Source organism: Pleurodeles waltl, chromosome 10, assembly GCF_031143425.1.
Source record: "Pleurodeles waltl isolate 20211129_DDA chromosome 10, aPleWal1.hap1.20221129, whole genome shotgun sequence".
NCBI classification, from domain to species: domain Eukaryota; kingdom Metazoa; phylum Chordata; class Amphibia; order Caudata; family Salamandridae; genus Pleurodeles; species Pleurodeles waltl.
The window spans coordinates 781,290,169-781,307,667 of record NC_090449.1 but is presented as its reverse complement, the minus strand read 5'-3'; the positions used below and the strand labels follow the sequence as shown (position 1 = coordinate 781,307,667).

The window sequence follows — 17,499 nt, the reverse complement described above, 5'->3', positions numbered from 1 at the left end:
GAGGTAGTGTGGCTGTTTGCCAAAAAATTACCTTTTTAACATATGTTGAGGAAATTATGAATGATGGCTCAGTGAATTGAATGCTCACCACTCACCTGTATATGATGTGGAGGTCAAGGTGGGCAAAATTATTTACTCCTGCTTGGCTGGTAAAGTTTTTTTTTACAAAAAGAGTACATGAGTCATGGTTGGGACTCTTGGGACTCTTAAATTGGCACCCCTATGCTTTCTTATTGTTTGGATCTGACTGAGAATAAAAGGTGACGTTTATGCCAAAAGTGGAATTCCAGCAAGGGTAACAGTCTTCAATCCTCCTCAGGTCAGTAAATATAGTATAGCACTACAGAGACAAGCCCTAAAACATGTTATTTCCAGCATTTAAAGGTGGCATATGATGTGCTTTTTGGGATATTCTATATTGGAGGTTGGGGAGGAAAAGCATGAAGAGCATTAGTGAGGGGAGATGCTGTCAGTTTGTTTAAAGTGCTTTTTATGTGAAGCTCAGCTATTACTCCTCCACAATGGTAGTGATGGGATCACATATCGGAACGTGTGAATGATTATTCTGAGATGGCAAGGTCTCTAATGAAGGATTTCGGTAGTGTTTTTCTTTTTTTTTTCTTCTTTTCTTTTTTTTTTTTTTTTTTGGTGGACCCGCCATAATACTCCTAGTTTTCTCATTAGGTTGATTTCTGAAGAAAGATGAGTGGCCATTGGGGGCCATGTCGTTTAGTGAGAGTTCTGCATTATTGACTAATGGGAAAAAAAGTTCTGGTTTAAGGCCTGCCAGTAAATTGAGTGTTTGACCGTTTGTTTTTCTTGGTGAGCTAGCATTGGTTAGCGTGTACGTAGTGTTGCGTGTTTTGACCGGTAAAAGTGCTAGTTTCTGTCCTGATAATGATTGATTGAGAACCTGAACCCAAGATGGCAAAATAGGACCATATTGCAAATGTTACTCATTATGTATGTTTTATATCATAGAAGTTTTTAATTGATTATAGCACTGCTTGTAAAGATTAAAGCATTTAAGCTCTATTCGTTTAGCATTCATTGCTTGCATGAAACTACAGATATGTTTGCCAATACTTTCAGAAATGTGTTATTGGGCTGGGATAGTGACCTAATTTTTAAAAACTGCTTTGTGTAAAAATGTGTATTAATATAAATCAGATTTAAATGCTAAATTGTAAGGAAATGAACATGCGATATAAAATATTCTTTTTGTTTTGTACCCCACTGAGCCTTATAGAGTAGGTGTATCCCCAGATCACCATGGATACCCCATCTCCAGCTTCTCTGAACTCCTACATCCCTCTGAAACCACTACAGAGCCTCTCCAGTATAATAAACCCCCCACTGTTCTGCCCATCCCACTTCCCCCACCAACATGCCAAGCTAATTCTTGCCATGCTAGACTCAGCCAGCCTATTCCCATGCCACCTCTTAATTGCCTCAAAAGATTCCTTCTTTTGCCCATCCTCAGCCTTCTGACCGATGCTTGGAGTGTGTAAAGACTACACTAAATATATGATTTTTCTCATTGATTACATATTGGAACTATTCTTAATTTTTGAAGATGTGGCATGGGGACAGTACAGCCCCTATCGCTCATGAAATGATGCAACATGACTACAAAATTGTCCTCAGGGACTGGCCTGACAAAGCCATTTTGCGGGCTTGCTGTCATCCACAAGTCCTAATTTTGGATACTTAAATTTGTTGCCATCTCTGCCACTGAGTTTAGTCCCTACCCTAAATATGCAATCTCGCCCTACAATATTCTCTCTACTTTTAATTATAAAAAATATATATTTTCATTGTGTTTCTAACAAGATTAAAATATTTACACCAGGCTTTTGGCAAGTAATATACACACGAATATTAAAGTTGAGTATACAGTACAGCTGAAAATAGCGTATAAACAAAGTTTTGATGCATGAAATTGAAAACCTAGTCACTCATGTGTCACGCCTGCTCAGTGTGAAACAGAAGTGGCGTATCTAGGCCACTGAATATCTTGTTGGATGAACTGGGGTGGAGAATAGAGGAGAAAACTGTGTAAAACTGGGTATGGGGTTGCGGTTAGGTACAACCTGGCTTCTGTGATGGTTCAGGAACTGTAGTGATTGCACAGGTAGCCAGATGCGCCATAAGTGAGGAACAAGGGAAAGAGAGAAAAAAAGGGTGGGGGGACAAATTGAATGTACTATACATGATCCCCCGGAGTTAGTCGTGTTCTGTTTCGGGGAGGGTACGCCTTTAGTGTGCTGTATGAATTGCGATAGGAGTGTGGCTCGCTGCGGCGAAATAAGCCATTTACGGAGGACTCGTATTTCCTTGTAGCAGAGGGAGTCTTCCTCCACACTTTTTAACCGCTCTATGCCAGGCGGCTAGTGAGGGGGGAGAAGGGGAGCAACAATGCATAGTGAATGTGTGTTTAGCGAGGAGGAATGCGAGCGAGGTAAACCGAGTGCATATCTTGTATTGTTGGCGATGTTTGGAGATACCCAGCGAGCAAGCCTCCTACATGTGTATATCAGTGAGTTCTGTGACTTGTCATAGCGTATCATGAACTGTCTGCCAATAAGAGTGGAGAATTGGGCAGGACCATAGCACATGTTGGAAATCTCCACTTGGAAGTCAGTAGTGTGGACATTGCGCTTCCACAAGAGGGAAAATGCGGTTAATCCGTGCTGGAGTGAGTTACGGTCGGCGTAGCATGAAGAATACAAGGTTTTTGAACCGGGAATTGCGTGACACCTGTCGTGGGAATTCTAGGGCAATGGACTACTCTTTATCATGTAACAGGCGCCTAAATTACTCCTCCCAGGTATGTCGGAGCATGTCTAAGGATGGCGCTTTTAGTGTGCGAATGGCTTTATACAGCCAGATGATAAGATGTTGGGCCCATCATTAAGATTGTTAAGATTGTCTGAAGCATGGTGTGAGGTGTAGGCTCCTATGCCACGTTCTAAAGAGTGTGGAATGTGCAGATGAGTTGCCGGTGGGTGAGGAACTGCCAGGGGGGTGGGGGGAGGGGGAAACCATAACAGATTGTTAGCTGGATAACGGAGAGGAGTTGATTGTTTTGGGAAAAGGTCGCCAGCTGTAGTGATCTGATGGGCTGCCCAAAGGGATCAACTCACGATGGGTGTATTAGCCAGGGAACCTAGGGAGACCTACGACTGGGAGTGCAGGTGTGTCTGTTAGTGTAGCTGGATATGCAAGTGCGTGACTAAGTCACCTGTATGGGCTGTCAGGTGGGGGCTGGGCTTTTCGGAAGAAGTGGGCGGTGGATTGCGAGAAGGACATTATGCAAATTATGCTGCAAGTCTCCCCACCATCTCTTCTGTCTGTCCATCGAGATAGCCATTGCAGCTATGTCGCTAAATTATAAGCTTCAAAGGATGGGGCTCCCAGTTCCCCTTTGTCTGGTAGGATTTGGAGCTCATGGAGGGCCACACGGTACCTCCTGGTGCCCCAAATTAAGTAGCCTAGATGTGAGTCAAGTTCTTTGAAGAAGGAGCAGGAAGGGTATATGGGGAGGTTAGTAAAGTAGTAGAGCAGCCGCGGCAATATGGTCATTTTCGCAAGTGCTATCTTGCCTAGCGGGGCCAAAGGAAGTGAGTGCCAGAAATTAATTTGCGTTTTGATGCCTGCTTGAACAAGAAGTAGTTTGCCTTCGAACATGTCTGTAGGGGTATGATATAGCCCGATGCTCAGTGAGCGAGTAGTCTGCTCCTGCCAACGGAGGGAATTGGCACCTAGATGTACCAGGAGGGTTGGTTGATTAGAGTGTAGTGGATAGATTGTGGATTTATCCCAATTCACCAAGAGCCCCGGTGGCCCTGGCAAATTTGTCCAAGATTGTGCGGATCGGAGTGAGGTTGTGGGCTATGTCTCGCACATAGATAAAAAGATCATCCGCATATAAGGAGACTGTGTGGGTCCTATCATCCAGGAGTATCCCCCAGTCCCTGTCCTCATGTCGGAGGCACAGTGCCAGTGGCTCCATTGTGAGTGTGAAGAGCAGGAGGAATAGGGAGGAGAGGGGGCAGCCTGTTGAACCCCCTACTCACTGGGAATGGGGCTGAGATGCAATTTCCCAAGCGAATGCGGGATGTGGGGTTGGTGTAAAGTTGACACGTGTACACTAGCAGACACCGTCCTATTCTGAACCTAGTAAGAACTTTGAACAGGTAGTGCCATGGTAGGGAATCAAGTGCCTTCTCCAGGTCTAGTATCAGGCAGGCTGCATATGGGAAACACCCCTGAACCTGGTCTTGGACATCAAATAACCATCAAATATTTTGGGATGCACGACGGCCTGGTACAAAGCCATTTTGATCGATATGTGTACAGTCTGGGAGTATCCTTGTGTACCGGTCCGCTAGCAGTTTACCTAGAATTTTATAGTCCAATCCTAAGATAGCTGTTGGTCGGTATGAGGATGGGTGGGTCGGGTTTTACTGGGTTTTTAGTATTGATACTAAGAGCGATTCCACAGCGACGTGGGTAGTTCACCAAGGTCTAAGGCTGCCTTGTACATGGCGCACAGCCTGGAAGCAAGTGAAGAGCAGAAGATGTCATAGAAGTCAAGCGGGAGGCCATCAATGTCAGAGGTCCTATTACCAGCCACATCTTTGATTGCCTGTACCATATCTTTGGTGGCTATCTTGGCATCAAGAGCTTGTTGCATGCTTGCGGGGATGCAGGGTATCGTAAGCTCTGTTACGAAGGCCTGGGAATCGTCCTCTTAGGGTTCTGGCAATGGTTTAAATAGGGCTGAGTAATAGGTGTAAAAAAAGGTGGAGAATGTCCTCCTGTGTTTAGACTGTGGTGCCGGATGGGGTGGTTAGCTCAGTGATTGGGATTGGTCTAGTCATGTCTGGTTAGCCATGCTAGTAGCCGGCCTGCCTTATCTCCATTTCTGTGTACCTTTGAGGCATGTGCGGTGTAGTTGAAATGGTGGAGATGCTCCAGAAGCTGTGCATATGCAGTTTTTGTGGTTGCTAGCCGAGGGATTTCGTTGGGGTTTTGGTCTGCAGCTTTGTCCAGTTGGGCAATGCGCTCTTCGGCTGTCATTATTTCCTTGTCTAGAGTTCCGCGTACCCCTGCTACATTCTGTATACAGTGACCGTGGATTGTGGCTTTAAAAGAGTCAATTTCCGCCGATCTCATTGAAGTGGTGTCATGGTTTTCCGTGAAGTAACACTGTGTGCGAGTGCTCTGCTCTTCGCGAAAGACTGAGTCATCTAGGTAGTCTGGTCTCAGGCACCATGTGGGGTACCCATGGTCTAATGGATGCCCACTTTATATTTATGTAGTGGACATTGTGGTCAGTAACCACATGGTCTAGGTAATCAGCATGTTGGAGGAGGGAGGGCCAGTGAGGCTGTGCATAGGAAACTATCAATGCGCACATGAAGGCAATGTAGTATTGAGTAGAAGGAGTAAAGTTTGGCAGTCGGGTTATGAACTAGCCAAGCATCTACTAGGGACAAGAGGCTTGCCCAGTTAGCAAAGCGCGCTGTTTGACGTGCGGTGGGGAGTGTGGGGGGGAGGTGAGATCTGTCAAGACAAAGATCTAATGCACAGTTCTAATCTCCTCCCAGTATCCAGGAGAAAGTGGTTTTGTGGGTGAGAACCAACCAAAGGGAGTCCCAAAAGTCCCCTTGATTAGTGTTGCTGAGTAAAAAGGGACAGCCATCTAGGTGGCCCTCCAAAAGCACATACTACCCTTTAGCATCTGTGGTGGTGTTCAAGACCTGGTAGGGGACTCATGGGCCCTTATCAGGGCATCTCTGGCATAGACAGCGCAGGTAGTTGCATATGGTTGACCTCTCCAGTGCCTGCGCAGGCATTCTGCCGTCATGGTATGTTTCTCCCGTAGGAAAACAATGTGTGCATTTTGCCTCTTTACGTAGGAGTATATGGCGTATCATTTGTGGCAAGTATAAATACTCCGTTAAGGTGAGGTGGCATACTGAGTTATGAGATGTCTGCATGAGGGGTGATTGGTATTAAGAACGGTGAGGACAGGGGTGGCCGGAGTTCTCTGCATTGGCTGGGTGTGTATGTGTGTATAGCTAATGCCGTTGGTGTATCGCAGTCTGACTGGGGTAGTGGTAAAAGAATAATTGGGTGGGTAAAACAGGGAAAGCCTACCGCAATGGCCATACGCCCAAACTGATCCATTCTTTGCACAACTTTATGGAAGCATGGGGGTGGGCACCAGCGTAGATGTGGTGTTGGAAGAAACATTGAGATTTCCCTAATGATATCAGTGTAGTAGTGGGCGTGGTCCATGGGTACCCTCCCTCCCCCAGGGGAGCAAAACGCCAACAGTAACGATGGGATGGATGTGTAGGAGAGCTTCAACAGGCAACCTGCCAAAATTGACAGTGATACATTACGGTCATACCAGAGTGTCTGTTGGTGGTGGTGTATCAGGGCTGGATTGAAATCCCCACTGGGAATTCTCTGATATGATTGTGTTTTCATAGGAGGTAAAGAGGTGAGGGTCCTTATCATCGATATTGGTGTTTTGAAGTGTGAAGTCCTATGCTGCCCACAGGGCCCGTCGTCTGTCCTCTATGATTTGCTCTAGGTTTGGGGTTACAGCCGCAGTTGTCCGATGTGTTCCTCCTGCCTGGGAGTGACTTTGTTTCTTGCCTTTGGGCTTGGGCTGGCAAGATTTAGTGCAATCTGGTGTTGTCATCCCATATTGTTGCCTAATCCCAGGCCTCTTTAGGGTCTGTGAAAAGCAAAGTGGTGTCTTTGGCAATGATCTTGAGGCGGGCCGGGAACAGGAGCGAATATTGGATTTCATGCTGTCTTAGTCGGTGTTTAATCTCCAGAGAAGAGGACCTTTGTTGTTGGACTATTTTGGTGTAGTCAGGGAAGAGCAGGACAGTTTTGTCTTCTACTCTGAAGGGGCCAGACTGGTGAGCAGCCCAGAGGATAGCTTACCAGTCCTTAAAGTGGAGAGCTTTTGCAAGCATGGGTCGGGGAAGGGGCCCCAGGTAGAGGTCGGCGAGTTGGCACATGGTGTGCTCTCTCAAGCATGAAGAATGCTGTGAGTTCAGAAACAGGAGTGAAGGATTTGAACCAGTTTTCAAGATATTGAAGAGGATCACGACCTTCAACCCCTTCCATTGCTCCTATGTGAGCGCCCCTCTGTTGTCCTCCGGAAAACGGACCTGATCCCATAGTTCCTGTATTGTGCTCTGCTTGTCTTTGACTATAGGTTGGAGGGCGGTCATCTGCCGCTCCCCCTCAACTACTTTGTATGTGAGTTTTCTGTGGTTGTCTCAGAGAAATCTTATGTCAGTTGCCATGGTGCTCACACGCGTTTCCATTGAGATCCTGGAGTGCTCCATGGCTGCAAGTACTAGGTCCAATTTATCTGGCTGTGACACTTACTGGGTGCCGACCTCCATGCGGTGTCAGCCGTGGTCTCAGGTGAGGGCTTCTGGGCCACAGATGTCGAAGAGGTGGTGAAGGATTGAAGTCTGCCCATACTGTGGGTCATCAGGGAGGTTTGTCTTAGGGACATGAAGTCCAGTATCATAGTGGAGATAGTTTTTGCCTTTACATGGCAGATTTGTGCAGGATGGAGGAGGCCGAAGTCTGATTCCTTCTAATGAGGGCTTGAAGGAGGTTCCAGTGGTCTCCCCCAGATGGTCAGAGGGGAAGCTGCAACTACAGAAGTGTGACGCCAAGTGGTAGGGTAGATTAGGCTTTGAGGGTGGCAGAACATGTTTTACTGGCCTACCTTGCGTGTCTTGTGTGTTCGGTCAGCAGGTGGAGCAGCACCTCCAGCGTCGTACAGGGTCCCTTACTCTCAGGTGATCGCCAACGAGGACCGGCGTTGCCTGCCTGGGAGTGGCCCGTGCTGCACAGGCATCCACCTTACAGGCCAGTACAGTGGAACAGGCAGGCACGTACTGCAGGGTGCTGATGATGGTCGCACTCCCCTGTACCGCAGGGTGCCCATCGAGTCCATCCTCCAGTGATCATCCCCATCTGAACTCCAACGCACACCTTGAGTGTTGCGCCGAAGCAAGTGGAGGAGGGAGGGAGAGCCTCAATCCGTACAGCATCAGTGGGTCCCTTGTGGCAAGCCCACAGCCTCCAGAGACAAACACCACGACTCGCAGGCAGTCATCGTGGCAGGAGGGCTGCTCCAGCCAAAGCGTAGCAGTCTATTGGGCCCCCATGTGATTCTTTTGGAGTCAGTGGAGCACAGGCCACAGGCGCCTCCTCTGTGGCCCCCGGGTGGGGGACCAGTGGTAAGGCGGCACAAGACCAACCGGGGGACCCAGAGAGCAGGGCCCCCCCCCTGTAATATTGGAGTTGATGTCTGGCAGAAGGGGCCCTGGGTCTCCATTCAACAATTGGTGGCCTGGTGGCCCTCAACAGAAAGGCAATGGGGAGGCTGCAATCACCAGGGGATGAGGCAGCTTAGACCTGTAAGGCGGCAGGACACACCACCACTACTGGCCCGGTGCTTGATTGCGATGACTGTGTCAGGCACAGCTCTCCAACGTGTGTTGAGTCCCCTGTTCACGGGCAGCCGATGTTATGGCCCGTCACTCCTCTGCGTGGGCTGTGCAGCATGAGCACGGGTGCCCCTAGTGCATTGAGTCCCCCCCCCCCCCCCCCCGGAGGGTGCCGCAGCCCGCCCACGGCCCACATGGCCACACGGCCGGGACTGCAGGTGGTCCCGGCCTCTGTTCATGCTGGCTGTGCCACCCCCTGGCAGTCAGCGACGGCCCTGAGTAACGCAATTGGGCGATGCTGGAGGTCCAGGATTTGCTCACCCGGGTGCCAGTCAGACGGGGTCCCCGGCAGGATAATGGCAATGCGCAGGCTGATGGGACGGAGGTTCAAGGACTTGTGTCCACCATCTTGGCTGGCTTATTCACACACCCCGCAATATTCTCTCTACTTTTATTAATTTATAGAACTTAGATCCTCACTGTCTAACTTTGCCTTCTGTTATCAATTGTGACTCAATTGAGTCAATAGTTCTCAAACACGTTTCCTTGATCTTCCTTGGCCACTTAAGTATCTGATCTGTCTCTCCAGCTAAAAAGAGTCCCCCTTCTCTTAACCTTCATTGGTGCCTCTCTGAACTCCCACCCATTCAGCTAAGTACATCCTAGGTTCTATCTTCTTCAATCTCCAAACTCTTAAAATGTGCCAACCTAGCGAATACACTGCACCCCTTTTCTATCCAAATGCCTCCTGAATGGAACCAGCTGACCAAGTATACCCACCCAGGGCACAGTTACCCAAAACTTGAGTGAAACATGCAATTTTAACTGTCAGCCACTCGATGACCTGTGTTTATTTTCTGTAGTTTCCTCTTTAACCATTTAACTTTGCTTGTAGCAGCAAATAAGTGTTCAATGAAAGGCTAGTAGTGTCTAAAGAGGTCAAAGTTGTCATGTGTTTGGGGAATTAGATAATATAGTATGTGATGTTCCTTGTGCGACGTAAGTAATAATTGGGACCCATCATCCATATTTCTCGTTTTTAAAAGATGTAGCCAGAAGCATAGTTCTGTTGTGCCATTGCTGATTTAAAAGCCCATAATACAGTAAAATGCAGTTACAGTTGAAATTTAAGGGGACCAGAATTCACATGACTGTGTCTTTACCACCATTTTATAAATAGACTATTAAAGATCTTTTCTTTTTGAACGTAGAAAAGGATACGAATGTTGAAAATTGAAGGTTTATTTTTTATTTAATATTATTGGGATAGTATTCCACAGACTACTTTTTCTCTTTGATAAAGGTGCAACAGGCATGTTTAATAAATGCCTGGTGTCAATCGTATTTTTAATTTTCTCCCACCTGCGAAATTTCTTTCCATAGGCTAAAGTAATTAGAAATCTAACTTCTATAGGTGCATTATGATTGGCACATTAGGAGCACCTTGGCTCATATTATGTGCTTGTTTTATGGCAATATTACAAATTAGTTTGCACCATCATTTGCTGAACTATCATATGCTAACTAAGCAGTTAATCTTTAGAGTGATTCTCCCGCACTTAAATACATCAGATTTTTTTATTTCTTTAAATCAGATCTATCTCAGTGTCAAGCGTATTTGTTGGAAATGAGTCAACTTCTCCAAAACATGGAGGTCCTTCACAGAACATACTCCGCACCTGCTATAAACGCCTTCCAGGTCAGATGGGACATATTGTGATCTTAATGAGTTTTACTCACTATTTATGAGCTTGAGGCATCTCCCCTGTTTATCAGCAGTTTGGTAACTCCTCATTTGTCTCCTACATATATAAAGGTCCCTTACGAAAGTCCAAAAAAGGAAAAGGTAGTGCCAAGGAGAAGGTGGAGGACCAAAGGTATTGGAAAGGACGCTAAAGGAACGTTACAGGTAAGAAAGCCACTGCAGTTATGCTGAAATTACTTTGTTAAACCTTGTGTGTTAAAATAGATATGTTTGTGACTCTTTCAGTATTAACCTTCATGAAATGCATACTCTCGGCAATTATGACTCTCATTGTTGCATGATGAACCCATGTCACGTGACATCTTTAGCCAGCTCTCACTTGCATTCTGGGACTTATGTTTTTTCACCACTATAGGCATGAAGAAACAATCCCAGCACACAGGGTACTGTTGGTTGAAAATCCAGGAATAATGATTGTCACATGTCATGAGGTCACATGACCGCTATCAGATCATGGAGGAGGATGTCAGACAGAGGGTTCTTTTTTTTTTTTTTATTATTACAATTTTTGTGTAAAACTAAGGTCCTGCGATCAGTTCTCCAAATGCTTTTTTGTGAATCATTTAAAACCGGGTGACTAGGTTTACAGTAGTGTAACACATGAACGATTCCACTTGTCTTCACTGTTTTTGACCACTATTACCACTTTATAGGCATAGCCGTCATCCTTTTTTTTTTTTTTTTTTTTTTTTTTTTTTTTTTCGTTTCAATGTGACTCTGCTTTCTCAGTTAGTTTCCCTCGGATACGTTTTGAGCCTTGCCGGTGGTTTTCAAATCTTTGAAGTCATTTAAGTGTTGATGGCATGCTGGCGACTTAAGGTTTTTTTTTTTTTTTTTAAGCGAGCGTAAACAAAGTTTTCAATTGTTAAATGCCACAGTAGTATGACCTTAACCCGGATATATTGTTGCGGGTGTGGTTACATTTGGGTGCATTTCAGGAATGCCTTGAGGAATGCAGTATAATCCTATGCAAACATGATTTATTCCAGAAGTTCGTTCTTGGCTTTAATGTTGAGTATTACACAATGCAGTCATTTTGCTGTCGAGTTTAACTTCAAACACAGCAGTGCTTTCGCTCGAAGCTTTTTTGGAACTGATTATGAAACGTATCATTAAAGTTGTCAGATTACACACTAACAACAGCTAACAAGAATACCGGAAAGAGCTAAGTGAAATCTTGCAAGGGAAAATAGACTATCTGATCATATCATCCACGGGTTTGAAAACATTCCGTGTGCAAACATGGTATGACTTGATTTAGAGCTATGAACAAGGTGCGGAAAGTTGGAAACAGGCCAGTGCTAAAGATTGCTAGCGCGCCTGGTCCTTAGTAAGTAAACTTACAAGGGAACGAGGCAGATGAACCTTTTGGATCGCATGGAGTATCCTAGCCATGTGGTGACCAATGCAATCAATAATCAATGTACTCAATCAATAACCACTACGAGAATCATTAAACATTAGACAACATATCAACATTTCATGAATAACCACAACTCAATAAATGTTTTAATAAGTTTTATTTTTATTTAGGCACAAAAAGTTAACAGTCACATTGTCATAGTTATCTATCCACAAAATGGATCAGCAACAAAGTCAGTCTTCGTCTTCAGGTCATCAATCGATCAAAGCATCAGGCTTTTAAGAGAATGAGCCCAATGACAGATTCTCAATTGCCGGTCGAGCGCTGAGGGCCACGCCTGCCGGCCCGGACTCACTGTGGGTCCTAGGCGTGTGCGCGGGCCTCTGTTGATCCTGCCAGCTTTTTGGATCGGAGCCGCGGGGGTGAGTGCAGCGGGGGTGGCCCCATCTCATTTTACTTACCTTGCCCCCACGATCAGAGGCCGTCCCTCCTCAGCCTACGGGACTGATGCTGCGTTACCCTGCTCCTGCGGGGCCCTGTCGGCGGCTGGATTGGGCCACGGGCTTCTGTGAGGACACTGGTTCGTACCAGCGCTGGGGGACCTTTTGTGGCTGGTGGCCCTATATGCTTTTACCTGCCTTGCCCCAGTGCCTGGGGGTCTGAGACCTAAGTGTGCCCCCCTGACTCCAGCCTATCGGACAGACGCTCCGCTTTTCTGCTCCTGCGGGCCTGGTCGGCGGCAAGATCGGGCCGTGGGCTCCCGCGGTGGCGCAGGATTGCCTCAGCGCTGGGGGCCTCCTGCCGCCCTATGCCTGTGGGGACCCCTTTGTGACATATGGAGGTGTGGATACTCCCCTCCTCCCCCCCCATCCTTTCTAATTCTTTCATATTTCTCCTGGGACCTCACTATTGCCGACCTTTGAGGCCGGGTCGGCGGCGACACTCGAGCCGTGTGGCCCCGTGATTGGAAGGACTGCTGTGTTTGGGCTGCTTTGGCTGGCTTTTGAGACTGCAGCCAGCTGTGCGGTGATGCCTGCAGGCCTGGCTTTGGTGCCCGGTACCGCGTCTTCCTCCTGCTTTGTTGAGAGGTGGGCGGCCGGCGGGAGTGGGCTCTCGCGCAAAGCGTCTGTCTTCGGATGGCCTCGCTGCTGGGTGGGCGTCTGCTGGTGAGGTACGGTGGTGCCTGGTCAGCTGCGAGGAGGATGGGGAAGACTGACCAGCCGCAGACTAAGCTTACTTTTGAGAGTGGGAAAAAGAAAAGCAGCTCAGCCGGGGGATGACTTGCTGTCTGAAGCGGAGACATCTGCGATCTCTGTGAAGGCTATGATTTTAGACCTCAAACACAGCCTGGTTAGCATTGACACCAAGCTTGACCATCTAACGGAGCAGATGGATTGTTTAAAGGAACGGGTGGATGGTCAGGACTCACGCTTTGAGCAGCTGGAGTCACACACCTCGGACTTGGAGGATGGTCGCTGTGGAGACGGAGAGCAGTTGCTGTGCATGGAGCGTGTGCTGGAGGTGATATGGAATAAAAACAAGGATCTTGAGGCCCGGTCTCACCGTAATAGCATTCGCATTTTAAGCCTCCCAGAGTCGACAGCCATGGGCCGCATGGAGGACTATGTCGAGACCATGCTCTCTGCAGTATTCCCTGGCGAGCTCTCCCTGGTGCTGGTGGTGGAGAGGACCCACAGGTCTCTGGGGTCGCGGCTTCCGCTGTGAGCCCCATTATTGTACGATTACTGAATTACAAAGAAAGGAACACTATGCTTCAACTGGCCCGGGAACGCAGGCCTGTGGTGTATAATAACGCAGAACAGAGCATCTTCCCTGACTACACTCCCAGGGTGCAGGCTGCCCGTAAGGCCGCCTTGCAGGTCAAACATGCTCTGAGCCAGACAGGTGCAAAATACTCCCTCATTTACCCAGCTAAGCTGTGAGTACATCATCAGGGCAAGTTGCATTTCTTTACGGACCCGAAACTGGCCACAAAATATACTAAATCTGTCCCTAAGAAAGCGCTGTTGGAGAGGCCGCTGGCAGAGAGGGAGGGTCTTTGAGTGACAATGACTAAATATATTCTCCTATTTAGGCCCCCTGTGACCTTACCTGGGGCCCCGCGGCCAGCAAATTTGCAGCTGATTTAACTAATAGGGTGGGCTGTTCTGCTATATTTCCTTCATTGTTGGTCCCCCTGCCCTTCCATCCCTCCTGGGATGTTCCTCGGATGGCCTCATTGACGCCCCATTGGATGAGTCCAATCAAAATGTTTGCTATTATGTTGTAGGAAATAAATTTGGGGATGGGTGGGATTGTAGCACTAACCCGTTTGGGGGGTCAGCTTGGGTGGGGGTTGGTAATGTTCTGTGCTTGGTTCACCCCCCATGTCTCTTTTCTTTCGTACCTGTTCCTTTCCCTGCATGCTGCAGATGCCTCTTTTGTGATGCCATGGGGAAATGTATGTTTGGATAAGGAGATGGTATGGCGCAAGAAAGTGTGATGCCTGTGCGCTGCCTGACCTGGAATGTTCGCTGGCTGAATGATGGGTGCAAGATGCGATTGATATCTGCCTATATACAGCGACATGCGGTGGATATTTGTATGCTGCAGGAGACTCACCTGGTGGAAGCCACCAAACATCGGCTGAAAGCAGGTTGGATTGGTGAATGGCAGACTGCCATGTTTTCACGATATGCGCAAGGAGTGGCGACTCTGATTTGGAAGGGGCTTCAGTGGTGTACTGAGAAGGTACTTGTGGACCCGAACGGTCCCTATGTCATGCTGCGTGGTACACTGCTTGATAGACCATGCAGATTGCTTTAAGGACCAAATAATGACGACCATGAATTCTCTGGGGAAGTGGGGCGGCTAATTGACTCGCTGGGCCCCAGGTCCTTGTTGTGGGGGGGCGACTTCAATGTGGTGCTGGACTTTGAGGCAAATCGTGAAAGCCTGGCAAGACCACAGCATGTAGCGGCTGCCAGAGCTCTGACTCATATGATGGCTGAGGGTGCTTTGGTGGACCTATGGAGGGAAAAGCAAGGAACTGACAGGGAAGGTACCTGTGTCAATTATGTGTATGGTAGTTGGTCCCCTGTAGATAGATGGCTCGTTACCAGGGATGTTGAGCTCTGGGTGCAGTCCATTTGAGCACAAGGCCCGTACTCTGTCGGATCATTCGCTGGTCATGTTGGAGTTGGCTGCTCCTGGTGGCCCACGTCGTGCCTTTATGTGGAGGCTTCCTCATGGTAGGCTGAAGAATCCGGTATTCAGGGATGAGGTCCGTGACGCCCTCATCCATTACTTTGCTGATAATCGGGGGGGGGGGGTCGGTGGTCTCTGCTGGCACCGTGTGGGAGGCTTTCAAGGTGGTGATCCGCGGGGTTTGCCTCTCTAAACAGCACAGTGTGCTGAAGGTGTTAAGGTGGGAGCTGACAGAGCTGGAGGCCCAGATTGCCGATCTTGAAAAATGCTTGGCCTTTAACTGGTCGGAGGACCTTCCGGTGACCCTGAGGGGGAAGATGACACAATTTGAGGAGGTTGCCCTGTGCAAGGTATGCTTTCTAGGGAAGAACGCTACGGCGAGGAGACATGGCGAGGGTGATAGGGCTGGCCACAGTGATCCGCGAGCCGTGGGCAAGTAATTATATCGTAGAGCTGACTGATTCGTCCAGAGCGGGACACACTGGCACTGGTGAGATCAAGCATATCCTCACTGATTTTTATTCGGATCTATATGCTGAACCCCCAGGGTTGAACTCAACGGCAGCCGCTGACTATTTTGTAGATATTATCCTTTTGTGGTTTGAGAATGCGCACAGGCAATATCTAGATGTTTTCTTCTCGGTGGACGATGTGGTTCAGGCAATATGCAGTCTACCCGGTGATAAGGCACCTGGGCTGGATGGTCTGACGCCGTCTTTTTATAAGGAATATGCTGGCATTTTAGCTCCTCACCTCTTGGAGGTTTATACGGAGGCTCTTGACTGGGATCCTTCCATCCTCGCTGCGGGAGGCTCTCATTGTGACCATTTTAAAGCCCAGGAAAGATCCGTGCTCTTGCGATTCTTATAGGCCCCGCTCGTTAATCAATATTGACAATAAGATCCTGCTGAAACTCATGGCGGCCCGCTTGCAGCCCCTGCTCCCTTCTCTGGTGCTGCTGGATCAATCAGGTTTTTTCCATCCTATATAATCTCCAAACTTATGTTGCGATATCTAGCATGATTGGTCCTGAAGACTGCGCGGCGACAGTGTTCCTGGATGCCTCCAAGGCCTTTGACTCTCTGGCATGGCAATATATGTTCGGTTTGCTGGCTCGGTGGGGTTGAGCACTAGGTTTATTCAGCTGATTCACCTGCTGTAATAGCCGTCCGCCTGGCTGAGAGTCAATGGTACCGTTTCTGACTCATTCCCGATTGCCAGGGGCACTCACCAGGGTTGCCCACTCTCTCGGCTAATATTTGCCATCGCGATGGAGCCGCTTGCGTCAGCATCATAATCATAGGGGCCTGACATTCCGGCAGCACCCAATTTTAATATCCATGTATGCAGACGATGTCGCTCTATATGTTCGCCATTCGCGGTTGCACCTTGATGTTCTGTTGGATGTGATAGTTAGCTTTGGACAGATTTCCGGGATCGCCATCAACTGATCCAAGGCGCTGGTGTTGCCCCTCTCCTAGGCTACGGTGCAGTTTTCCTCTAGATACCCCTCTTTGCTGGGGCTGATGGACCGGTGTGGTATCTGGGTATTTGGCTAAGCAGTGACGTTGACACGCTTTGGTCAGTTAATTATGGCTAAGCTATTATGTGGTTGGAAGAAAGGGTAGAGGTGTGGCGTTCACTGCCGCTTTTGCTGACGTGTCGCATTGCGATAGCGAAGATGGTTATTCTGCCCAAGTTTTTGTATCTCTCTATTAATCTACCTCTTGTCCTTACTGCTAGTTTTCTGAAACGGCTTTGATCCGCCCTTGTGACTTTGGCCTGGGCTGGTCGGCGGCCAAGAATATCATGTATAAAATAGACACTTCCGTTTGAACAAGGTGAGCTGGTGGCCCGGAATCTAGCACTATATTATCATTGTGCTCAGGCACATTTTGCACATTTTTGGCTACACCCTGTCCGATATGTACCTCACTTGGCACCTGAAAGCATTACTGTGTGGCCAGATTGACTACCGAGGGTGCTGGTTGGCCCGATCAGGCCTAGACCGCGAGCGTTTGATACAGTGGCGTGCACGGCGGGAGCTTGGACTGTGCTGTTGCGGCCGTGGGGGAAACCTTTGCCCCTTCGATACCGGTTCTGCATATGGGCGACATGCAGCTGTCGGAGGATGCCCGGGTCTGTGAGTTTCTCCGAGAGTGCGGCTTGACTACCTTGGGGTCCTGGTTTCCTGATAAGAGGTTCATCTCCTCGGCGGCCGCTCTTGGTGGTGTACACGACACTGCGCTGCACCAACTATTCTTTCTTACAATTCGTGCTATGCTCCGTGTACGTTATCCATGCTTTCCTGTAATGCCTACAGCATGTAGAGCACTGGAGCTTCTGTATTGAACGCAATCCCCGTGCAGACTTATTACGGGGTTATATGTTTGCATGCAGAGCAAGGTGACTGGGACGGAGGTTAAAGCCAAAGCCCACTTTGAGGTGGACATGGGTGAGGTCATTTCCGCTGAGTGGTGACGTTGCTTCACGCATATGCGAGAGCTGTCCCCCCAACTACAGATTACGCCTCATTCACTTCAATTTTTTACATCGTTTATATTACACGCCCCTTAGGCTGAAGGATATGGGCCTCAGGGCCGAGGCGCATTGTGAGAGATGTATGACCCCTGATGCAGACTTCTTGCATCTGGCGTGGA

At 48.3% G+C, this 17,499-nt stretch overlaps 1 protein-coding gene across 8 annotated transcripts in view; it reads left to right on the top strand.

Moving 5' to 3' along the window:
- Positions 1 to 17,499, top strand: part of OSBPL3 (oxysterol binding protein like 3) — a 911,347-nt gene that overhangs the window by 551,252 nt on the left and 342,596 nt on the right. For all 8 annotated transcript variants that reach the window (XM_069211408.1, XM_069211401.1, XM_069211406.1 and 5 more), the window contains 2 exons: positions 10,100 to 10,203; positions 10,321 to 10,413. In XM_069211408.1, the coding sequence (XP_069067509.1) occupies positions 10,100 to 10,203; positions 10,321 to 10,413 (197 nt within the window). The remainder of the gene's footprint in view (positions 1 to 10,099; positions 10,204 to 10,320; positions 10,414 to 17,499) is intronic.